Genomic DNA, 17,565 nt, shown 5'->3' on the forward strand with positions numbered 1-17,565 from the left:
CTAAGATCGACTGATGCAAAGTGGAAAAGTGTTCTCTGTTCTGACGAGTCCACATTTCAAATTGTTTTTGGAATATTCGACATGGTGTCATCCGGACCAAAGGGGAAGCGAACCATCCAGACTGTTATCAACGCAAAGTTCAAAAGCCAGCATCTGTGATGGTATGGGGGTGCATTAGTGCCCAAAGCATGGGTAACTTACACATCTGTGAAGGCACCACTAATGCTGAAAGGTATATACAGGTTTTGGAACAACATATGCTGCCATCTAAACGCCGTCTTTTTCGTGGACGCCAATGCGTATTTCAGCAAGACAATGCCAAGCCACATTCAGCACGTGTTACAACAGCGTGGCTTCATAAAAAAGAGTGCGGGTACTTTCCTGGCCCGCCTGCAGTCCAGACCTGTCTTCCATCGATAATGTGTGGCGCATTATGAAGCATAAAATACGACAGCGGAGACCCCGGACCGTTGAACGATTGAAGCTCTAGATAAAACAAGAATGGGAAAGAATTCCACTTTCAAAGCTTCAACAATTAGTTTCCTCAGTTCCCAAACATTTATTGAGTGTTGTTAAAAGAAAAGGTGATGTAACACAGTGGTGAGCATGCCCTTTCCCAACTATTTTGGCACGTGTTGCAGCCATGAAGTTCTAAGTTAATTATTATTTGCAAAAAAAAAATAAAGTTTATGAGTTTGAACATCAAATATCTTGTCTTTGTAGTGCATTCAACTGAATATGGATTGAAATGGATTTGCAAATCATTGTATTCCGTTTATATTTACATCCAACACAATTTCCCAACTCATATGGAAACAGGGTTTGTATGTTTATATACATATATATGTATATATATACATATATATGTATATATACATATATATATATGTATATATATACATATATATGTATACACACATATATATATATATATATATATATATATATATATATATATATATATATATATATATATATATATATATATGTATATATATAGTCATACATTATATTATTTAAATTTTTTCCCGTAAAAAACCCCCACACATTTTAAAGGTGTTTTGTAGTAGTAGAGCAGGGGTGTCAAACTCATTTTATATCAGGGGCCTCATGGAGGAAAAATGTACTCCCAAGTGGGCTGGACTGGTAAAATCACGGCATGATAACTTAAAAATAAAGACAACTTCAGATTGTTTTCTTTGGTTAAAAATACAACAAGCACATTCTGAAAATGTACAAATCATAATGTTGTTGGGTTTCATTTACACTTACATGTAATAGTATTCTATCTTTATTTGTTGTTCCTTAGACTTTCTGAAAAAAAAAATGTGATAATGTTTATCAGTCAACTCATTGGTGTTAATTTTCCATATATCAATATAAGAAAGATAATATCAAAATCAAATTACAGGATGTGTTTTATGTAGTTTGCTCATTTTCCTCGACTGGTGCACTTACATCATGTGGCTTATTTTGTGCATATGCAGCATCATCTACACAGATACAAATAATTGCTATTGCGACATCTAGTGGACACATTTGGAACAGCTGTTTCTTTCATTAAAACATTTTTGGCCTAATTTTTATACTTAGCGAACTTAGCAGGTTTTATCCGCGGGCCGGATGAAACCTGTTAGCAGGCCTGATCCGACCCCCGGGCCGTACCTTTAACACCCCTGTAGTACAGACTTCCTTATTTAATTACTGATTCTGGTCAACTTCCTTTGTTTTTCACTTTATTGAATTGTGCATGCCAGTGAAATAAAGGCAACATTTGGGCCACGTCAGGGCCAGTGTGCGTTCATAGTGGAGTCTGATAAATTGATAAACACTCTGATAAACAGTCATCTGAAAAAAAAAAGATTTTGAAAAAATCAAATTCTAAGTGTGAACATTGTCATGATTTTTCAGACAAAAAAGTGAGATGGATCTTTTTGGAATATCTTGGCCTTAGTGGGTGTCGGACATTCTTTTAAAAAATCCATCCATCCATCCATTTTCTACCGCTTATTCCCTTTCGGGGTCGCGGGGGGCGCTGGCGCCTATCTCAGCTATAATCGGGCGGAAGGCAGGGTACACCCTGGACAAGTCGCCACCTCATCGCAGGGCCAACACAGATGGACAGACAACATTCACACTCACATTCACACACTAGGGCCAATTTTTAGTGTTGCCAATCAACCTATCCCCAGGTGCATGTCTTTGGAAGTGGGAGGAAGCCGGAGTACCCGGAGGGAACCCACGCATTCACGGGGAGAACATGCAAACTCCACACAGAAAGATCCCGAGCCTGGATTTGAACCCAGGACTGCAGGACCTTCGTATTGTGAGGCAGACGCACTAACCCCTCTTCCACCGTGAAGCCCTCTTTTAAAAAACATTTTTTTTTTTTTTTTTTTTTTTTTTCTTTTAAAAAATGTTGTCATTAATGATTGTTATGCCAAATTCCTGCTTAAATATTATTTATAGATAATAAATAGTTTTCCAAATACAAATAAAAGAATACATCTGAATAAGCCAACATTGTCAAAATTGACTTTTTTTAAACATACATCCAAATGTCAGTCCAAGATACAGTCAAGCTCCTTCTTGTAGTGCTACATTTGGCCCCCGAAATTGTGTGAAGCTGAATTCCTTTTCCCCAGCCACCATTCCCGCTGCGTCCCTACCATCATGCCTGAGTGTACATATGAGTCTGCTTTCACAGACCAGTGATGCAGCGGTCCCACAAACACTGCAGCAGCAGCCTGCAGCACAGCAGCTCAATCAGGCAGCAAATAGATGTAAAAAGGAACACAGTGGCGTAACCAGAGCTCAGGCAGCTGAACGCTCTCCTTGCTGCTGTGCTTGTCTGTCTTGCAGCCAGCTCAGATTTGTACCGCACAAAATCAGTTATTCTACGCTTTTAATCAGATTACAATGATTTATTTTGCAACAAACAGAATGTAAATTGTAGGAATGACTGATACAATACGGATGAATCAGTGGTTTGTCGTCTTACTGTATTTGTTTTCGCGGTCGAGAGCCTATTTGTTCACACACAGTTTGAAATGTTGTCATAGGCACAAAGACAAGAGTCCATTATGAGAAAATAAACAATGCGGTTATAGTATTAGCTTTCACTTGGTTTGAGTGATGTGGTTCGGTCTTAAATAAATGTATATATACCGGCCAATTATAAATGTTTGAACACTACAAAAATAACATGCCACACTAACTGCTTTGCATTTTTTGTTATTTAAGTTAATTTGTAATTTTAATGTTTTGAACTAGTGATTTTAAACCACACAATAAAAGGCCGCAAGAAAATATTAGTTTTTTCAGCTATGGTCCAGAGGGGCCGCAGCAGTACCCGGTTGCAGTACACTTTTTCAACACTTGTGGCAGTAATGACAGTATCAAACAAGCAGAAGAAGTTTAGAGATAAAGTCATAGACGTTTCTTAAGTGCAAAAATTATGAAGCTGCATTTTCATTTGCACTTTAATTTTATTGACAGCTTATTTCAAAAACATGTTCCTGAGTAAACTACTGTATTCTATCACAACATAATTGTATGTCCATTTATTTTTTGACAATTATTTGTGAGTTTCTTCTTATGCAGTATACTTGGTTAATTATTATTTTTTGGGGCGGCATGGCGTAGTGCAGGGGTGGGGAACCTATGGCTCTGGAGCCAGATGTGGCTCTTTTGATGACTGCATCTGGCTCTCTGATAAATCTGAGCTGACGTCGCTCCACTTGTAATCACAGTGTTAAAAATAATGTTCAAAATATAAAACATTCTCATGCATTTTTAATCCATCCATCCGTTTTCTACCGCACCTGTTCAAGAAGTTGCGTTAATGGTAAGAAGTTATTTATTTATTATTGGTTAGTGTGGGGCTTGCCCTCCAGGGGGTTCTTCAGACCCCCAAGCACCGACATGAGAGCTTGTTTCAGGGTTACAATATTGTTTTATTTTTCAATAAGTCTGTCAGTTGCTTTCCAGCAATAGTATTTCCAGCCCCAACACAGTCTCTCCTGCTGGCTGCTGCTTATAACAAAGTGACAGGTGATTAGATAACAAGGCCCAGGTGGGCCGTCTATGCACCTGTCGGTGCAGACCCGCAGGCCACACCCCCTCCACAGTTAGCTTCAGAATAATAATGTTATTACAAATAATAAGAGACCTATTATACTCTAGAAATGTTGTTCTTACTTAAAAACGCACGTGTTTAGTGGTGTTCAGTGTTAAAAACATTATATGGCTCTTAAGGAAATATATTTTAAAATATTTGGCTTTTTGGCTCTAAAGGCCAAAAAGGTTCCCGACCCCTGGCGTAGTGGGTAGAGCGGCCGGCCAGAAACCTGAGGGTTGCAGGTTCCCTTCCCGCCTATTGACATCCAAATAATTGCTGCCGTTGTGTCCTTGGGCAGGACACTTCACCCTTGCTCCCGGTGCCGCTCACACTGGTGAATGAATGATTGGTGGTGGTCGGAGGGGCCGTAGGCGCAAACTGGCAGCCACGCTTCCGTCAGTCTACCCCAGGGCAGCTGTGGCTACTGATGTAACTTACCACCACCAGTTGTGAATGGATGAAGAGTTCCCACTTCTCTGTGAGTGCTTTGAGTGTCTAGAAAAGCGCAATATAAATCTAAGTTTATTTTCTAATCAGCCTTAACCAAGCCCAAGGTTTGTGTGTTAAATAAAAAATTATCTTTTTGATTAACACATGATTTCATATTATTTACATGAGGCCTCAGATGTTTTGGTCGGATCTTAGGGGTTCACTGTCACATTTGCTACGCCAACTAAGGGTGAGGATGCTCGTAACTCCAATGTTTGCTTGCGACCTAAAGCAGTGGTTCTCAATCTTTTTTCAGTGATGTACCCCCTGTGAAAATGTTTTTAACTCAAGTACCTCCTAAATAAAGCAAAGCATTTTTGGTTGAAAAAAAGAGATAAAGAAGTAAAATACAGCACTATGTCAACAGTTTCTGATTTATTCAATTGTATAACAGTGCAAAATATTGCTCATTTGTAGTGGTCTTTCTTGAACTATTTGGAAAATAGATATAAAAATAACTAAAAACTTGTTGAAAAAAAAGCAAGTGATTCAATTATAAATAAGGATTTCTACACATAGAAGTAATCATCAACTTAAAGTGCTGTCTTTGGGGATTGTAATAGAGATCCATCTGGATTTGTACACTTAATTCTAAACATTTCTTCACAAAAAAAGAAATCTTTAACATCAATATTTATGGAACATGTCCACAAAAAATCTAGCTGTCAACACTGAATATTGCATTGTTGCATTTCTTTTCACAGTTTATGAACTTACATTCATATTTTGTTGAAGTATTATTAAATAAATATATTTATAAAGAATTTTTGAATTATTGCTATTTTTAGAATATTTAAAAAAAATCTCACTTACCCCTTGGCATACCTTCAACTACCCCCAGGGGTACGCGTACCCCCATTTGAGAACCACTGACCTAAAGCATAAAAATGATCTGAAAGACAGATCTTATCTCAAATAATTCTTCGGTTTTTGGCACCCTTAAGTTGAGGTAGCTCTGTAGTACTGTACTGTATACAGCGCATCTGGAAAGCAGTCACAGCGCTTTGCTTTTTCAAAATGTTGTTATGTCATAGCCATATTTGAAAATGGAATAAATTCACTTTTGTCCTCAAAATTCTACAAACAATGCCCCATGTTGACGATGTAATTATTGGTTTTTTTTGGCAAATTTATGAAAACAAATCAAATTAAATTAAAAAAAATTACATAAGTATTCACAGACTTTGCTCAATACTTTGTTGATGCACTTTCAATGTACAGAGCCACTCTGGATAAAAAAACAACCTTTCCCATCCATTATGATGGAGCTTGAGAGGCAAAACTGCCCAAAGATAGGTGTGCCAAGCTTGTGGCTGTCAAGGTGTGGACTGTGGTGGGGTTTGTTTTCCTGAGGTGCAATGCGATTGGAGCGGACACGGCGTGAAGGTAAAGACATGTTTTAATTCTACTCATAAAAAGGAACAAATGAAAAGCACTCGCAGGGGAGGTACAAAAACTTAGCTCTAAAAACAAAAACTTGCTCGAAGGCAAAACTATGAACATAAAACAAAAACTTACACTACGGCATGAATAACGAAAACACTTACTGTGACCGAGACAAGGGGCATGGATAGCATGGGTTTGTAGAAGGTGATAGAGGGTGAGTAGATGGTGATGTCGCCAGGCTGATTACCTGGCAACTGTGGCTTAAATAATACTGTGGTGATTGGAAACAGGTGTGTGACATGGGGACAGGTGAAAACTAATGGGTTGGCAATGGAGTGAAGAAACAGGAACTAATGGAGTCTTGAAGTAATCTAACACAACATGATCACAAAGACATGGCAGTGGCATTGTATTCAAAAATATTTAAGGCTGTAATTGCTGCAAAAATGTTGATCCACAAGGTATTAAGCAAAGGCAGCAAATACTCATATACATGTTATATTTTAGTTTTTCAGGTTTATTTAATTTTTGTAATTAAATAAAACAACCTTTTCGCATTTTCGCTATAGAGTATTGTCTGTAGAATTTTGAGGACAAAAATGAGTTTATTACATTTTGGAATGAGGCTGTAACATAACAAAGTATGAAAAATACACTACCGATATTAAAGTTATATATAGTTTTGATTTAATATACAGTAAAGTTCAAAAAAGGAAGAAAATTGCAATGCTGGTGAAACATACTTAAACTAAACTGAGTACGGGTACTTTAGTTCAAGTGGGAGAAGTTGAATAATGGAGACCACACAGTGACCTAGTGTTTAGCATGTTGGCCACACAATTAGGGTATTCTGTGTGCAGAATGGGTTTCTCTGTGGACATTGGCTTCTTCCACATTCCAAAAAAATGCATAATCTGTTAATTGGAGACTTGAACTTGTCCATAGTGTAACAGTTGTGTTAGTCTGGAACCCCAGAATGCAGAGATAGCAGGCAAGTGCAGGTAAGAATCCCTCATCAGGTAACACAGAAACCAAGACATACAGCTGGAAATTGCACAAACAGAAAGGAGGAATGGTGGAAAATTGAGGCAAGCAGAAAAAATAGGCACCTTTAACAGAATATAATACAAAATAAAATAAACTAATACTAACTGATGTGTGAAATCATGACACATACAGGTGAATGTTTGTCGGTGTATATGTGTAGATGACTGGTGACAGGAGTCAGCTGGAAAACGCTCCAGCTTACCTGAGACCCTAATGAAGGAGGACAAGTGCTCTAGAAAATGGATGGGCGTTAAATGATCATTTTTGTTCTTTCCAGCACTGGAATACCACAATCTGAACACCTCCATTGCCACCAGAGACTTTTGGGTTATCACAGGTAAGAATAATTTGCTACTGTGTATTATTGTAGTTTTCAATACAGCTTTTAAACATATGCATTAATTAGAGCTTTTGAGAATGAATGTACACCGCAGCTGTGTGGTGGGGTCTGAAATAATTTTAAAACATTTGAATGTAGGTGTTTTTGTAATTTATGCATTGTAACTTTTATTGAATCATAGGCCTCTATGCACAGCCACTTATACGTTCTAGCCTACGCATTTTATAAACAAACATATGCATAGCTCTCCTTTTGAATAGATGATAGTGAGAAGAGGTGTGTAGATGTATGTACATGTACATTAGCTGCTTTGTGTTGTACTGTGTTCTATGTGAATATATGTGGTTTTATAAGGCGCCATTTTATTTTTAGTAGTTGTGTCATTTGTTTTCCCCCATGGATATTGTACAGAAGGGAAGGGAATACGGTTAATCATTTTGCAAAGCAGTCTGCTGAAAACGATGGAAAGCGCCACACTACTGCCATCTGCCGACCGAAGTGGATAGAGCACCCCCCAATAGGTCATGTTTCATTTGTCAGGCCATATGAACCCGGTTCTTACTGTATCAGATTAAGGACTACAGTGGGTAAGGTTGCATTTTTACCTCATTCCTGTGAGAATCCTGCGTGTGACAGAAACATTAAGGAGTGGGACTCTCCAACACTACTTGTAGTGTGCTCAAACAACTGCTAGGTAGCATCTTTCAGACTTATCAGGCCTTATCGGGTCGGTAGTGCATCTCCTTCTCTACGCATTTTTTCACTCAGGCTTTAAGTGAGGGATGAGGCAAAAACTAACCCAGACCAACTGTATGGATGGATGTTGTCTGAAGCCAAATCTTGCGCATCTAACGTAAAGTATTGTGCACACTGTCCATAAACAAAAGAAACAAACAAAATATATATATTCAATTGTTCTGTATTTACCTTAATTGTAAGTATTGCAATGATATGCAGTAACACGTGAACGCCATAGCAGAAGTGTTGAACACATAATAGCAATGTGTACTATACATTACAATTGTGGTACATTGAACATTTCAAATGAAACTGCTCGTCTCTGAGCTCTGCACTTCCTGTGATGGAGGCCAAGCCTGTTTAAGGTATTCTCCGTGACAACAGCATTTAATGACACTCAACAAAATATGGTCTTTGACCTGGAATAAACTGGAGCGTTACACTACATGGGATGATTATTGATCAGAAAAGGCGTGTGGTCAGTCTGACTTTTGTTGTACTTTGAAATGAAAACTATGCATATGTTGCAAGTTTTGCATTACAAACATATCTAGTTCCACATTCTAACCACCCACCGCATCCCGGTCCCTTCTGTTATCCCCCCTTCCCCCCTCTCCCTCATAGTAATCCAGGATGTGGATAACGACAGCCTGGAGGGACTGCACCAAAGCTTTGCCAGTTTGATGGAGCAGCGACTTGCAGAGTTGTTTGTGTTGGCAGGCCAGCAAGGCACTCGATTCAGACGAGCGACTGCTGTAGGCAGCTACACTGTCCAGGTATGATGGACTCGTCCACAGAGATATAAAGACAGAGGCAAACAATGACATGTGGTGATGTAAGACATGACTAATAAAATATTGGGTAACATTTTAGTATGTGTAACATATTCACCATTAATTAGTTGCTTATTAACATGCAAATTACTAACATATTGGCTCTTAATTAGGCATTATTAAGTACTTATTAATGCCTTATTCTGCATGGGCCTAACCTTTACCTTAACCCTGAACCGAACCCCAACCCTAACCAAATAACTCTAAGTCTTTGTTACTTAGAATATGTTCCCCTAGTTTCCAAATAACTCTTAATTAAGTCTTTGTTACTGAGAATATGTTCCCCACACTAAAGTGTTAACAAATACTGTATTATGATTTACTAATTTCAATTATTTACACTGCATTTTGACCTTGTGGAGTTATATTCATTGCTAGTGATATGATTTCCACATCTCAGTCAGCATATATTTCTTCCCTTTCTTTGGCTTAAGTTTAGTCCAGTGGTGTCTAAACAATTTTTTCTTTTTTTTTACCAAGGGCGGCATAATAAAAAGTCAAAGTATGCAAGGGCCATTTCGATATTTTTCACAGATGCATATACTAAATATAGACATATTTCATATATTTAAAAAAACAACACCTAGGATAATCTTTGTGTTATAGGTGACAAAATGTACTATCATTGAGTATTACAGGGGTGTCCAAATTTAAAGTTAAAGTTAAAGTACCAAAGATTGTCACACACAAACTAAGTGTGGCGAAATTATTCTCTGCATTTGACCCATCACCCTTGATTACTCACTGGGAGGTGAGGGGAGCAGTGGGCAGCAGCAGTGGCCACGCCCGGGAATCATTTTTGGTGATTTAACCCCCAATTCCAACCCTTGATGCTGATTGCCAAGCAGGGAGGTAATGGGTCCCATTTTCATAGTCTTTGGTATGACTCGGCCGAGGTTTGAACTCACAACCTACCCATCTCAGGGCGGACACTGAGTAGGTCAAAGTGCAGCTAGAGGGCCACTTGAAGACCCAAGCTCAAGTTTTGTTGGTCCGTGACATATTCTAGTAAAAAAAAAACAGTAAAAATTTAAGAAAAACGAGCAAAAAGACATAATGTAATGAACAAAAAGCTGCAATGTTGAGACTAATAACTATAACATTACAAGATTAACATTAAAGTACCAATGATTGTCACACACACACTAGGTGTGGTGAGATTATCCTCTGCACTTAACTCATCACCCCTCACCCCTGGGAGGTGAGGGAAGCAGTGAGCAGCAGCGGCGTCCGCGCCCAGGGATCATTTTTGGTGATTTAACCCCCAATTCCAACCCTTGATGCTGAGTGCCAAGCAGGGAGGTAATGGGTCCCATTTTTATAGTCTTTGGGTTTGAACTCACGACCTACCGATCTCAGGGAGATGACACTATGGTTTGATATATAATGTCTGTTTGTCGCATTTTTTTTTTTTACAATATAAAAAAATATCAAAATGTCCCCAAATTACTTAAAACTTTCAAATTGTGTATTGCATTTTCTGCTTTTTTCTCATTGCAATTGATCGTTTTTTGCTCTTTTTTTCTTACTGTTGTTTTTTTCCGACAATTTGTCGCGTGCCAACACAACTCGAACTGTGAAATGGCCCCCGGGTCGCACTTTAGACACCCCTGGTTTAGTCCTACTGTCATGCACAGACACTGATGGCTGTATGTATTTGGTGAAGTAAAGGGTGTACATCACCCTTCAGCTTCTAATAAACACAGTATTGCCATATGTGGCTAAGCTTTTAGTTTTTTCTTTCATTTTAAAATATACAACCTCTTATTTTTTTTTATTTTTTTGTCAGATGGTGAGTATGAGAAGGGTGTCAGGATTGAAGAACCCAGCAGAGATGACGTACTACGTGCAGCACAATGGCATTCCTCTAGCAGGCACATCAGCTGCCAAGGTCCTCAACACGGTGGATTCTCAGACCATGGCGCTCACCTTGGGCTACTTTGTTCAGCTGCAAGCAGAACGTGAGCACCAGCATCCTTTTATGTGTCGGACAATTGGAGGTTGACGAAGTGAAAACCTCCGTAGACATGCCGGGTTTAGAAAGAAGCGCTGCTATAGAAGCTTTGTACTCTCTAATCTCTCCCAAACGCTCCCGGCAGGACTTGAGTTCTCTCGGGCTGGAGAGCGACTTGGGGAAGATTGCAAGAGGGAGACAGTCGAGGGAGTTAAGAGCTTGCACCATCTTCTCATTCATAGAGAAGGTTGTTACCCGCCGTAGAGTCTACAATTACATGTGCTAAACGTGGAGGCTTTTAGCTGCATCTGCATAAAAGGAAAAAGTAGATTATGATCTCACTAAAGGTTAGAGTGTATTAACAAACGTACAAACTTGAAAGAGCATGTCAAGCTGAGCTACTAAGCTTTCTTAAATGAGCAAAATGGAGCGTGCCATCCATTCAGCGTGTCTGCATTTTATCTTTACGCAGAATATATGTCAATAATCAGAACGCCCACAATAGTAGTAGGAGGAGATGCAAATATAGTCATTTTGCGCTCGCAATGCAATTTATTAAGACTGCAATTGTTCTGCGTCCACTGTTTGGCATTTATATTTAGTACGTTTGAAATGTGCGTGCAAACTGGCACAATTACACACAAATGGCCTTGCTGCAGTCGTGAGGCGATCGCTGCAGTCTGACAGACGATGGGTAGAGAGACTCTTTCGTGATCGTGTCGAGAATCAACATATTTCCGTCTGAAGTAAAAACAATATTATACATATCGTCTGTCTAGCAATTCCATCTTTAAGCTGATGAATGACTTAGGGGGCAGATTCAGAGACAACATGTTTGTAATGGCATTTGTTTTTCATATATATACAGTAGACTATTCCGTACTTTCCGGGCGATAGAATATTTGAGTCACACCCACCAAATGTAACTAAACATTGAGTTGCAGTTATACAGTATAACGGTACAAAATATTTAGGAAATATTTATTTACATACTTCATTGTTTCCAAACGGTGCTTGTAACACAGCAGTAAAACGGCTGATCAAACAAAACACAAGTCATTGTCATGGACCCACTATGTGCAGAGGCTAGCTTTCCTATAGGCTTTACAGACTCAACAACTTCATGTGACGTTTTGGTGAATTTTCGAATCTGAAACAGCACAAAAAAAATGCCATTGTAAGTTAATAATACTAACAGAGACACTTGTAAACGTGTTAGCTTATTTGCTAATGCTAACAACGCTAGCTGGTTTACATTACAATAAGCACAAGAACACTCCTGCAGACATCACACAGATTTGTTTGTCAGTATGAATTGTTTTAGATATATTGTAAAAACTACTAATGTTGCTTGGAGGGATGAATGAAGAATCCTTTTGAGAAAAAAACTCTATAGACCAGTGTTCCCCAAACTACGGCCCGCGGGCCAGATCCGATCCGCCAGCGTTCGAGATCTGGCCCGCGGGAAGTCCGAAGTTTAAAAAAAAAAAAAAAAAAAATTTTTTTTAAATCTGTCCTTTCTAATCCATTATCTACCGCTTGTTGCTTGTTACTCTCAGAGTCTCCTAGCCGCTCAGGCAAATCACATTGTCTAAAGATAAATTTCTCAATCGGTGACGTGATATATATATATATATATATATATATATATATATATATATATATATATATATATATATATATATATATATATATACATATATATTTATATATATATGATATCACGTCATCGATTGGAAAATGCATTTTATATATATATATATATATATATATATATATATATATACAGTGCATTGTGTATATATATATATATATATATATATATATATATATAAAAAATGCACTTTAACCCAATGCGGCCCCTGGGTCAAAAAGTTTGGGGACCCCTGCTATAGACAAAGAGTAGACGAAACACACGAAAATTTCCGGTTCAAGGCACAACACAGCAAGTACATTTTCAACCCGCAGCACCTGCAGTGAGCGAACTTCAAAACATTATGACCGTTAGTGAAGGAAAATCCATAAATTAATTGCCCCGTTTTAAAAGCCGCATAGTGAAGGAAAAATGTGGGATTTTTGTCAATATAGCTCCCATATATGAAACGACTTCTTGCAACATGTATTTTCTTGCCTCTTTCCTTCCAGAGCGCTTCAGAGTTATTGCAGGTGCCGTGCGAACTTCCAGAGCGCACCTTTAAAGTGCTAAAGTTAGGTTCTATTGTCTAGATTGTGATTCCTTATTGCTGAAACGGTGGATGGAAATGAATGTCTCTATGGTGACAGGCTGTGTAGTACAAATCTTCATTTAAATAGAGCGGTCTGCACTACTTTTTCACTTGTTATAATTCTACACAGTGTTAGTAGATCGCGCCCACTGATAGAACACACAGGGGTTGATTTATTAAAGGTTTGCATGTACTCAAACACGTGCGAACCATAAATAGCTCAAGCAAAGCTGATCGACTAAACGTGTGCAAAGTGGATTGCGTCTGTTAAGTGAGCAGAATAAGTAGTATCCATTTTGGATCTCTTGTCTTCATTATTATGCAAAATATATGCTGAGCATCAAAACGCCCACGATACTGGGAGGAGAAAATGCAAATATAATTATGTGGTACGCGCAATGTGATTTATCAACTCTAATCACCGTTATACGAGCGCTAGGATGTGTAACTGACACAGTTCCGCGTGACTGCAGGATCAGTGCTCGCACTGCACAGGCAGATGATAGACCAGGGGTAGGGAACCTATGGCTCGGGAGCCAGATGTGGCTCTTTTGATGACTGGCTCTCGGATAAATCTGAGCGGGCATTGCTTAACACGATAAATAATGAATAATTCCACTTGTAATCACAGTGTCAAAAATAATGTTCAAAATATATAACATTCTCATGCAGTTTTAATCCATCCATTTCTACCGCACCTGTTCAAGAAGTTGCGTTAATGGTAAGAATGTATTTATTTATCATTGGTTAGTGTGGCGCTTGCCCTCCTGGGGGTTCTTCAGACCACCAAGCACCAACATGGGAGCCTGTTTCAAGGTTACAATATTGTTTTATTTTTCAATAAGTCCCTCAGTTGCTTTCCAGCAATTGTATTATTATCTTTCATTTTCGCTCGCGCTCTGGCTCCAGCCCCAACCCCATCTCTCCTCCTGGCTGCTGCTTATAAATAAATAAATAAATGGGTTGTACTTGTATAGCGCTTTTCTACCTTCAAGGTACTCAAAACGCTTTGAAACTACTTCCACATTTACCCATTCACACACACATCCACACACTGATGGAGGGAGCTTATAACAGAGTGACAGGTGATTAGATTACAAGGCCCAGGTGGACCGTCTACACACCTGTCGCTGATTTAGAGGCCGGTCCTGGCACACCCCAGTTCACTGCAGGCCCACAGGCCACGCCCCCTCCACAGTTAGCTTCAGAATAACAATGTTATTACAAAGAATAAGAGACCTATTATAAACTAAAAAAGTTGGTCTTACTTAATAATGCACGCGTTTAGTTGTGTTCAGTGTTAAAAAAATATTATATGGCTCTTACGGAAATACATTTTAAAATATTTGGCTTTTTGGCTCTCTCAGCCAAAAAGGTTCCCGACCCCTGTGATAGACTGACGAGTATCCTCCATCCTACCAAAGTGTGTCATTATTTTGGTGGGTGGTCTGAAGTACAAATATTAGACATATCGTCTTTTTAGCAATTTCATTTTATAATTTTATTACTGCTGGATCACTTATGGGGCTGATTAAAATTAATTCAATTGATGTGTTTGGTGTCTGCTGGCATTTTTTTTTATGTTGTTTGTTTTTTTATTAAGGAAACATAAACTATAATATATCTTGTACTTGAAAAGATGTCTTTCATTGTTCATTTTAGTCATTCCAGACACACAAAAGCACTGGTGATGCAATCCACAGCCTGGCGCACTGAATGTTAAAGTGAAAGAAAAGTGTCAGAAAGTGTCAATGCGCATATATTATAATGTATAGATTGCGATTCAAAAATTTTTTACAGATTATAGAAGTGTCCTGCTGGTTCAACACATCGCACACAGGTGAAAAAAATATTGTCTCCATGGTAAAAGCCCAATGCACACAAAATCCTAATTTAAATAAGGCGGTCTGCACTACTGTTTAATTGCACACGCAGTGTTAGTAGATCACATGCAACACACCCACTCATAGTACACACAATTCTATTTTTTGCATACGCTATTTAGTGTGTGGTATTTAGATCTTAGTAAATCGGGTCCACAATTTTCTAATTTGCACATGGTCTTTAGTACTTAATTGGCATCTGAGTAGATCAGGCCCTATACACTATTCAAAACCCAAAACCAGTGAAGTTTGCACGTTGTGTAAGTCGTAAATAAAAAACAGAAAACAATGATTTGCAAATCTTTTTCAAATTATATTCAGTTCAATAAACTGCCAAGACAAGATATTTAATGTTCGAACTGAGAAACTTAATTTTATTTGCAAATAATCATGAATTTAGAATTTAATGGCAGCAACACTGCAAAAAAGTTAGCACAGGGGCATTTTTACCACTGTGTTACATGGCCTTTCCTTTTAACAACACTCATTAATCGTTTGAGAACTAAGAAGACCAATTTTTTCAGCTTTTCAGATGGAATTCTCTCCCATTCTTAATTGAGGTCCAGCTTAAGTTCTTCAAACAGTCTGGGGTCTCCGTTGTGGTATTTTAGGCTTCATATTGTGACACACATTTTCAATGGGAGACCGGTCTGGACCACAGGCAGGCCAGTTTAGTACCCGCACTCTTTTACCACAAAGCCACGCTGTTGTAAAAAATGCAAAATGTGGCTTGGCATTGTCTCGCTGAAATAAGCAGGGGCGTTTATGATAACGTTGCTTGGATGGCAACATATGTTGCTCCAAACCCTGTATGTACCTCACAGCATCAACGGTGCCTTCCCAGGTGTGTAAGTTACCCTTGTCTTGGGCCCTAATACACCCCCATACCATCACAGATGCTGGCTTTTGAACTTTACGTCGATAACAATCCGGATGGTTCTTTTCCTCTTTGGTCCAGAGGACATGACATTCACAGTTTCTAAAAACTATTTAAAATGTGTACTCATCAGACCACGGAACACTTTTGCACTTTGCATCAGTCCATCTTAGATGAGCTCAGGTCCAGCGAAGCCGGAGGCGTTTCTGGGTGTTGATAAATGATAAATGGCTTTTGCTTTGCATAGCAGAGTTAAACTTGCACTTACTGATGTAGTGACAAACTGTAGTTACAGACAGTGGTTTTCTGAAGTGTTCCTGAGCCCATGTGGTGATATCCTTTACACAGTGATGTCAGTTTTTGATGAAGTACCGCCTGAGGGATCTAAGGTCTTGGGCATTCAATGTTGGTTTTTCAACTTTGCCACTTATGTGTACAGATTTCTCCAGATTCTCTGAAACTTTTGATGATATTACCGACCGTAGTTGGTGAAATCCCTAAATTTCTTGCAATAGCACGCTGAGAAATATTGTTCTTATACTGTTTGTCGATTTGCTCAGGCATTTGTTCACAAAGTGGTGACCCCTCAACACATTCTTATTTGTGAATAACTGAGCATTTAATGGAAGCTGCTTTTTTACCCAGTCATGGCACCCACCTGTTCCTAATTAGCCGGTTCACCTGTGGGATGTTCCAAACAAGTGTTTGTTGAGTATTACTCAACATTCTCAGTCTTTTTTGCCACTTGTGCAAGCTTTTTTAAACATGTTGCCGGCGTCAAATTCCAAATGAGCTAATATTTGCAAAAAATAACAAAGGTTACCAGTTTGAATGTTAAATATCTTGTCTTTGCAGTCTATTCAATTGAATAGAGGTTTAAAAGGATTTGCAAATCATTGTATTCCGTTTTTTATTTACAATTTACACAACGTGCCAACTTCACTGAGTTTGGGTTTTGTATTTTGCATTCACCAAGCACATACAGTAATTACGTCAATCCCTTTGTCATTTGTATTAAGGTTTATGGACTATTCTATTGGTTTATGTTTTACAGAACAATATTAAGATTACTACTAAAAATGTGTTGATTAAACACTGACCTCAACTTTAAAAGTGTATGTAGAGTATAGAAGACTAGAGCGCACAACCCAATAGGTGGGCCATGGTATCATGAAAATCTACAGTATTCTCTCTTTATTGTGCTTTTTATATTCAGTTTCTCTCTCAAAATACAATATTCCAGCATTTGTTAGGTACAAGGAAACCCTTGATGTAGTCAATGCAGCAGTGTAGCTCAACATCATTGCTCAAGCTCTATTTCCTGGTCATATATATATATATATATATATATATATATATATATATATATATATATATATATATATATATATATATAGGGCTAAATCGTTACTGGCCTCTAAGCCCGAACTGATAAAAAAAAAAAGTGTTGTTTAGTTATTGACTGCTCTGTATCAAACACAATGATCCTATTAAGAAACCTACTTCACCCATAATGCAGAATCATCTATGCAGGTTAAAAAAAATGACCATGCACAATTTAAATGAAAATACAGTACTGTTATCTGACTTGTTATTTAGCTCTGGTCATTAAAGCGATTTTTAATTAAAAACACCACCGGTGCAATGAAATGAAATGAAGTGATGATCATGTT

At 38.3% G+C, this 17,565-nt stretch overlaps 1 protein-coding gene across 5 annotated transcripts in view; it reads left to right on the forward strand.

Moving 5' to 3' along the window:
• Positions 1 to 17,565, forward strand: part of kiaa1549lb (KIAA1549-like b) — a 190,709-nt gene that overhangs the window by 123,585 nt on the left and 49,559 nt on the right. For all 5 annotated transcript variants that reach the window (XM_061880658.1, XM_061880650.1, XM_061880643.1 and 2 more), the window contains 3 exons: positions 7,320 to 7,379; positions 8,745 to 8,896; positions 10,743 to 10,914. In XM_061880658.1, the coding sequence (XP_061736642.1) occupies positions 7,320 to 7,379; positions 8,745 to 8,896; positions 10,743 to 10,914 (384 nt within the window). The remainder of the gene's footprint in view (positions 1 to 7,319; positions 7,380 to 8,744; positions 8,897 to 10,742; positions 10,915 to 17,565) is intronic.

This window comes from Nerophis ophidion, linkage group LG02, assembly GCF_033978795.1.
Source record: "Nerophis ophidion isolate RoL-2023_Sa linkage group LG02, RoL_Noph_v1.0, whole genome shotgun sequence".
Classification (NCBI taxonomy): Eukaryota; Metazoa; Chordata; class Actinopteri; order Syngnathiformes; family Syngnathidae; genus Nerophis; species Nerophis ophidion.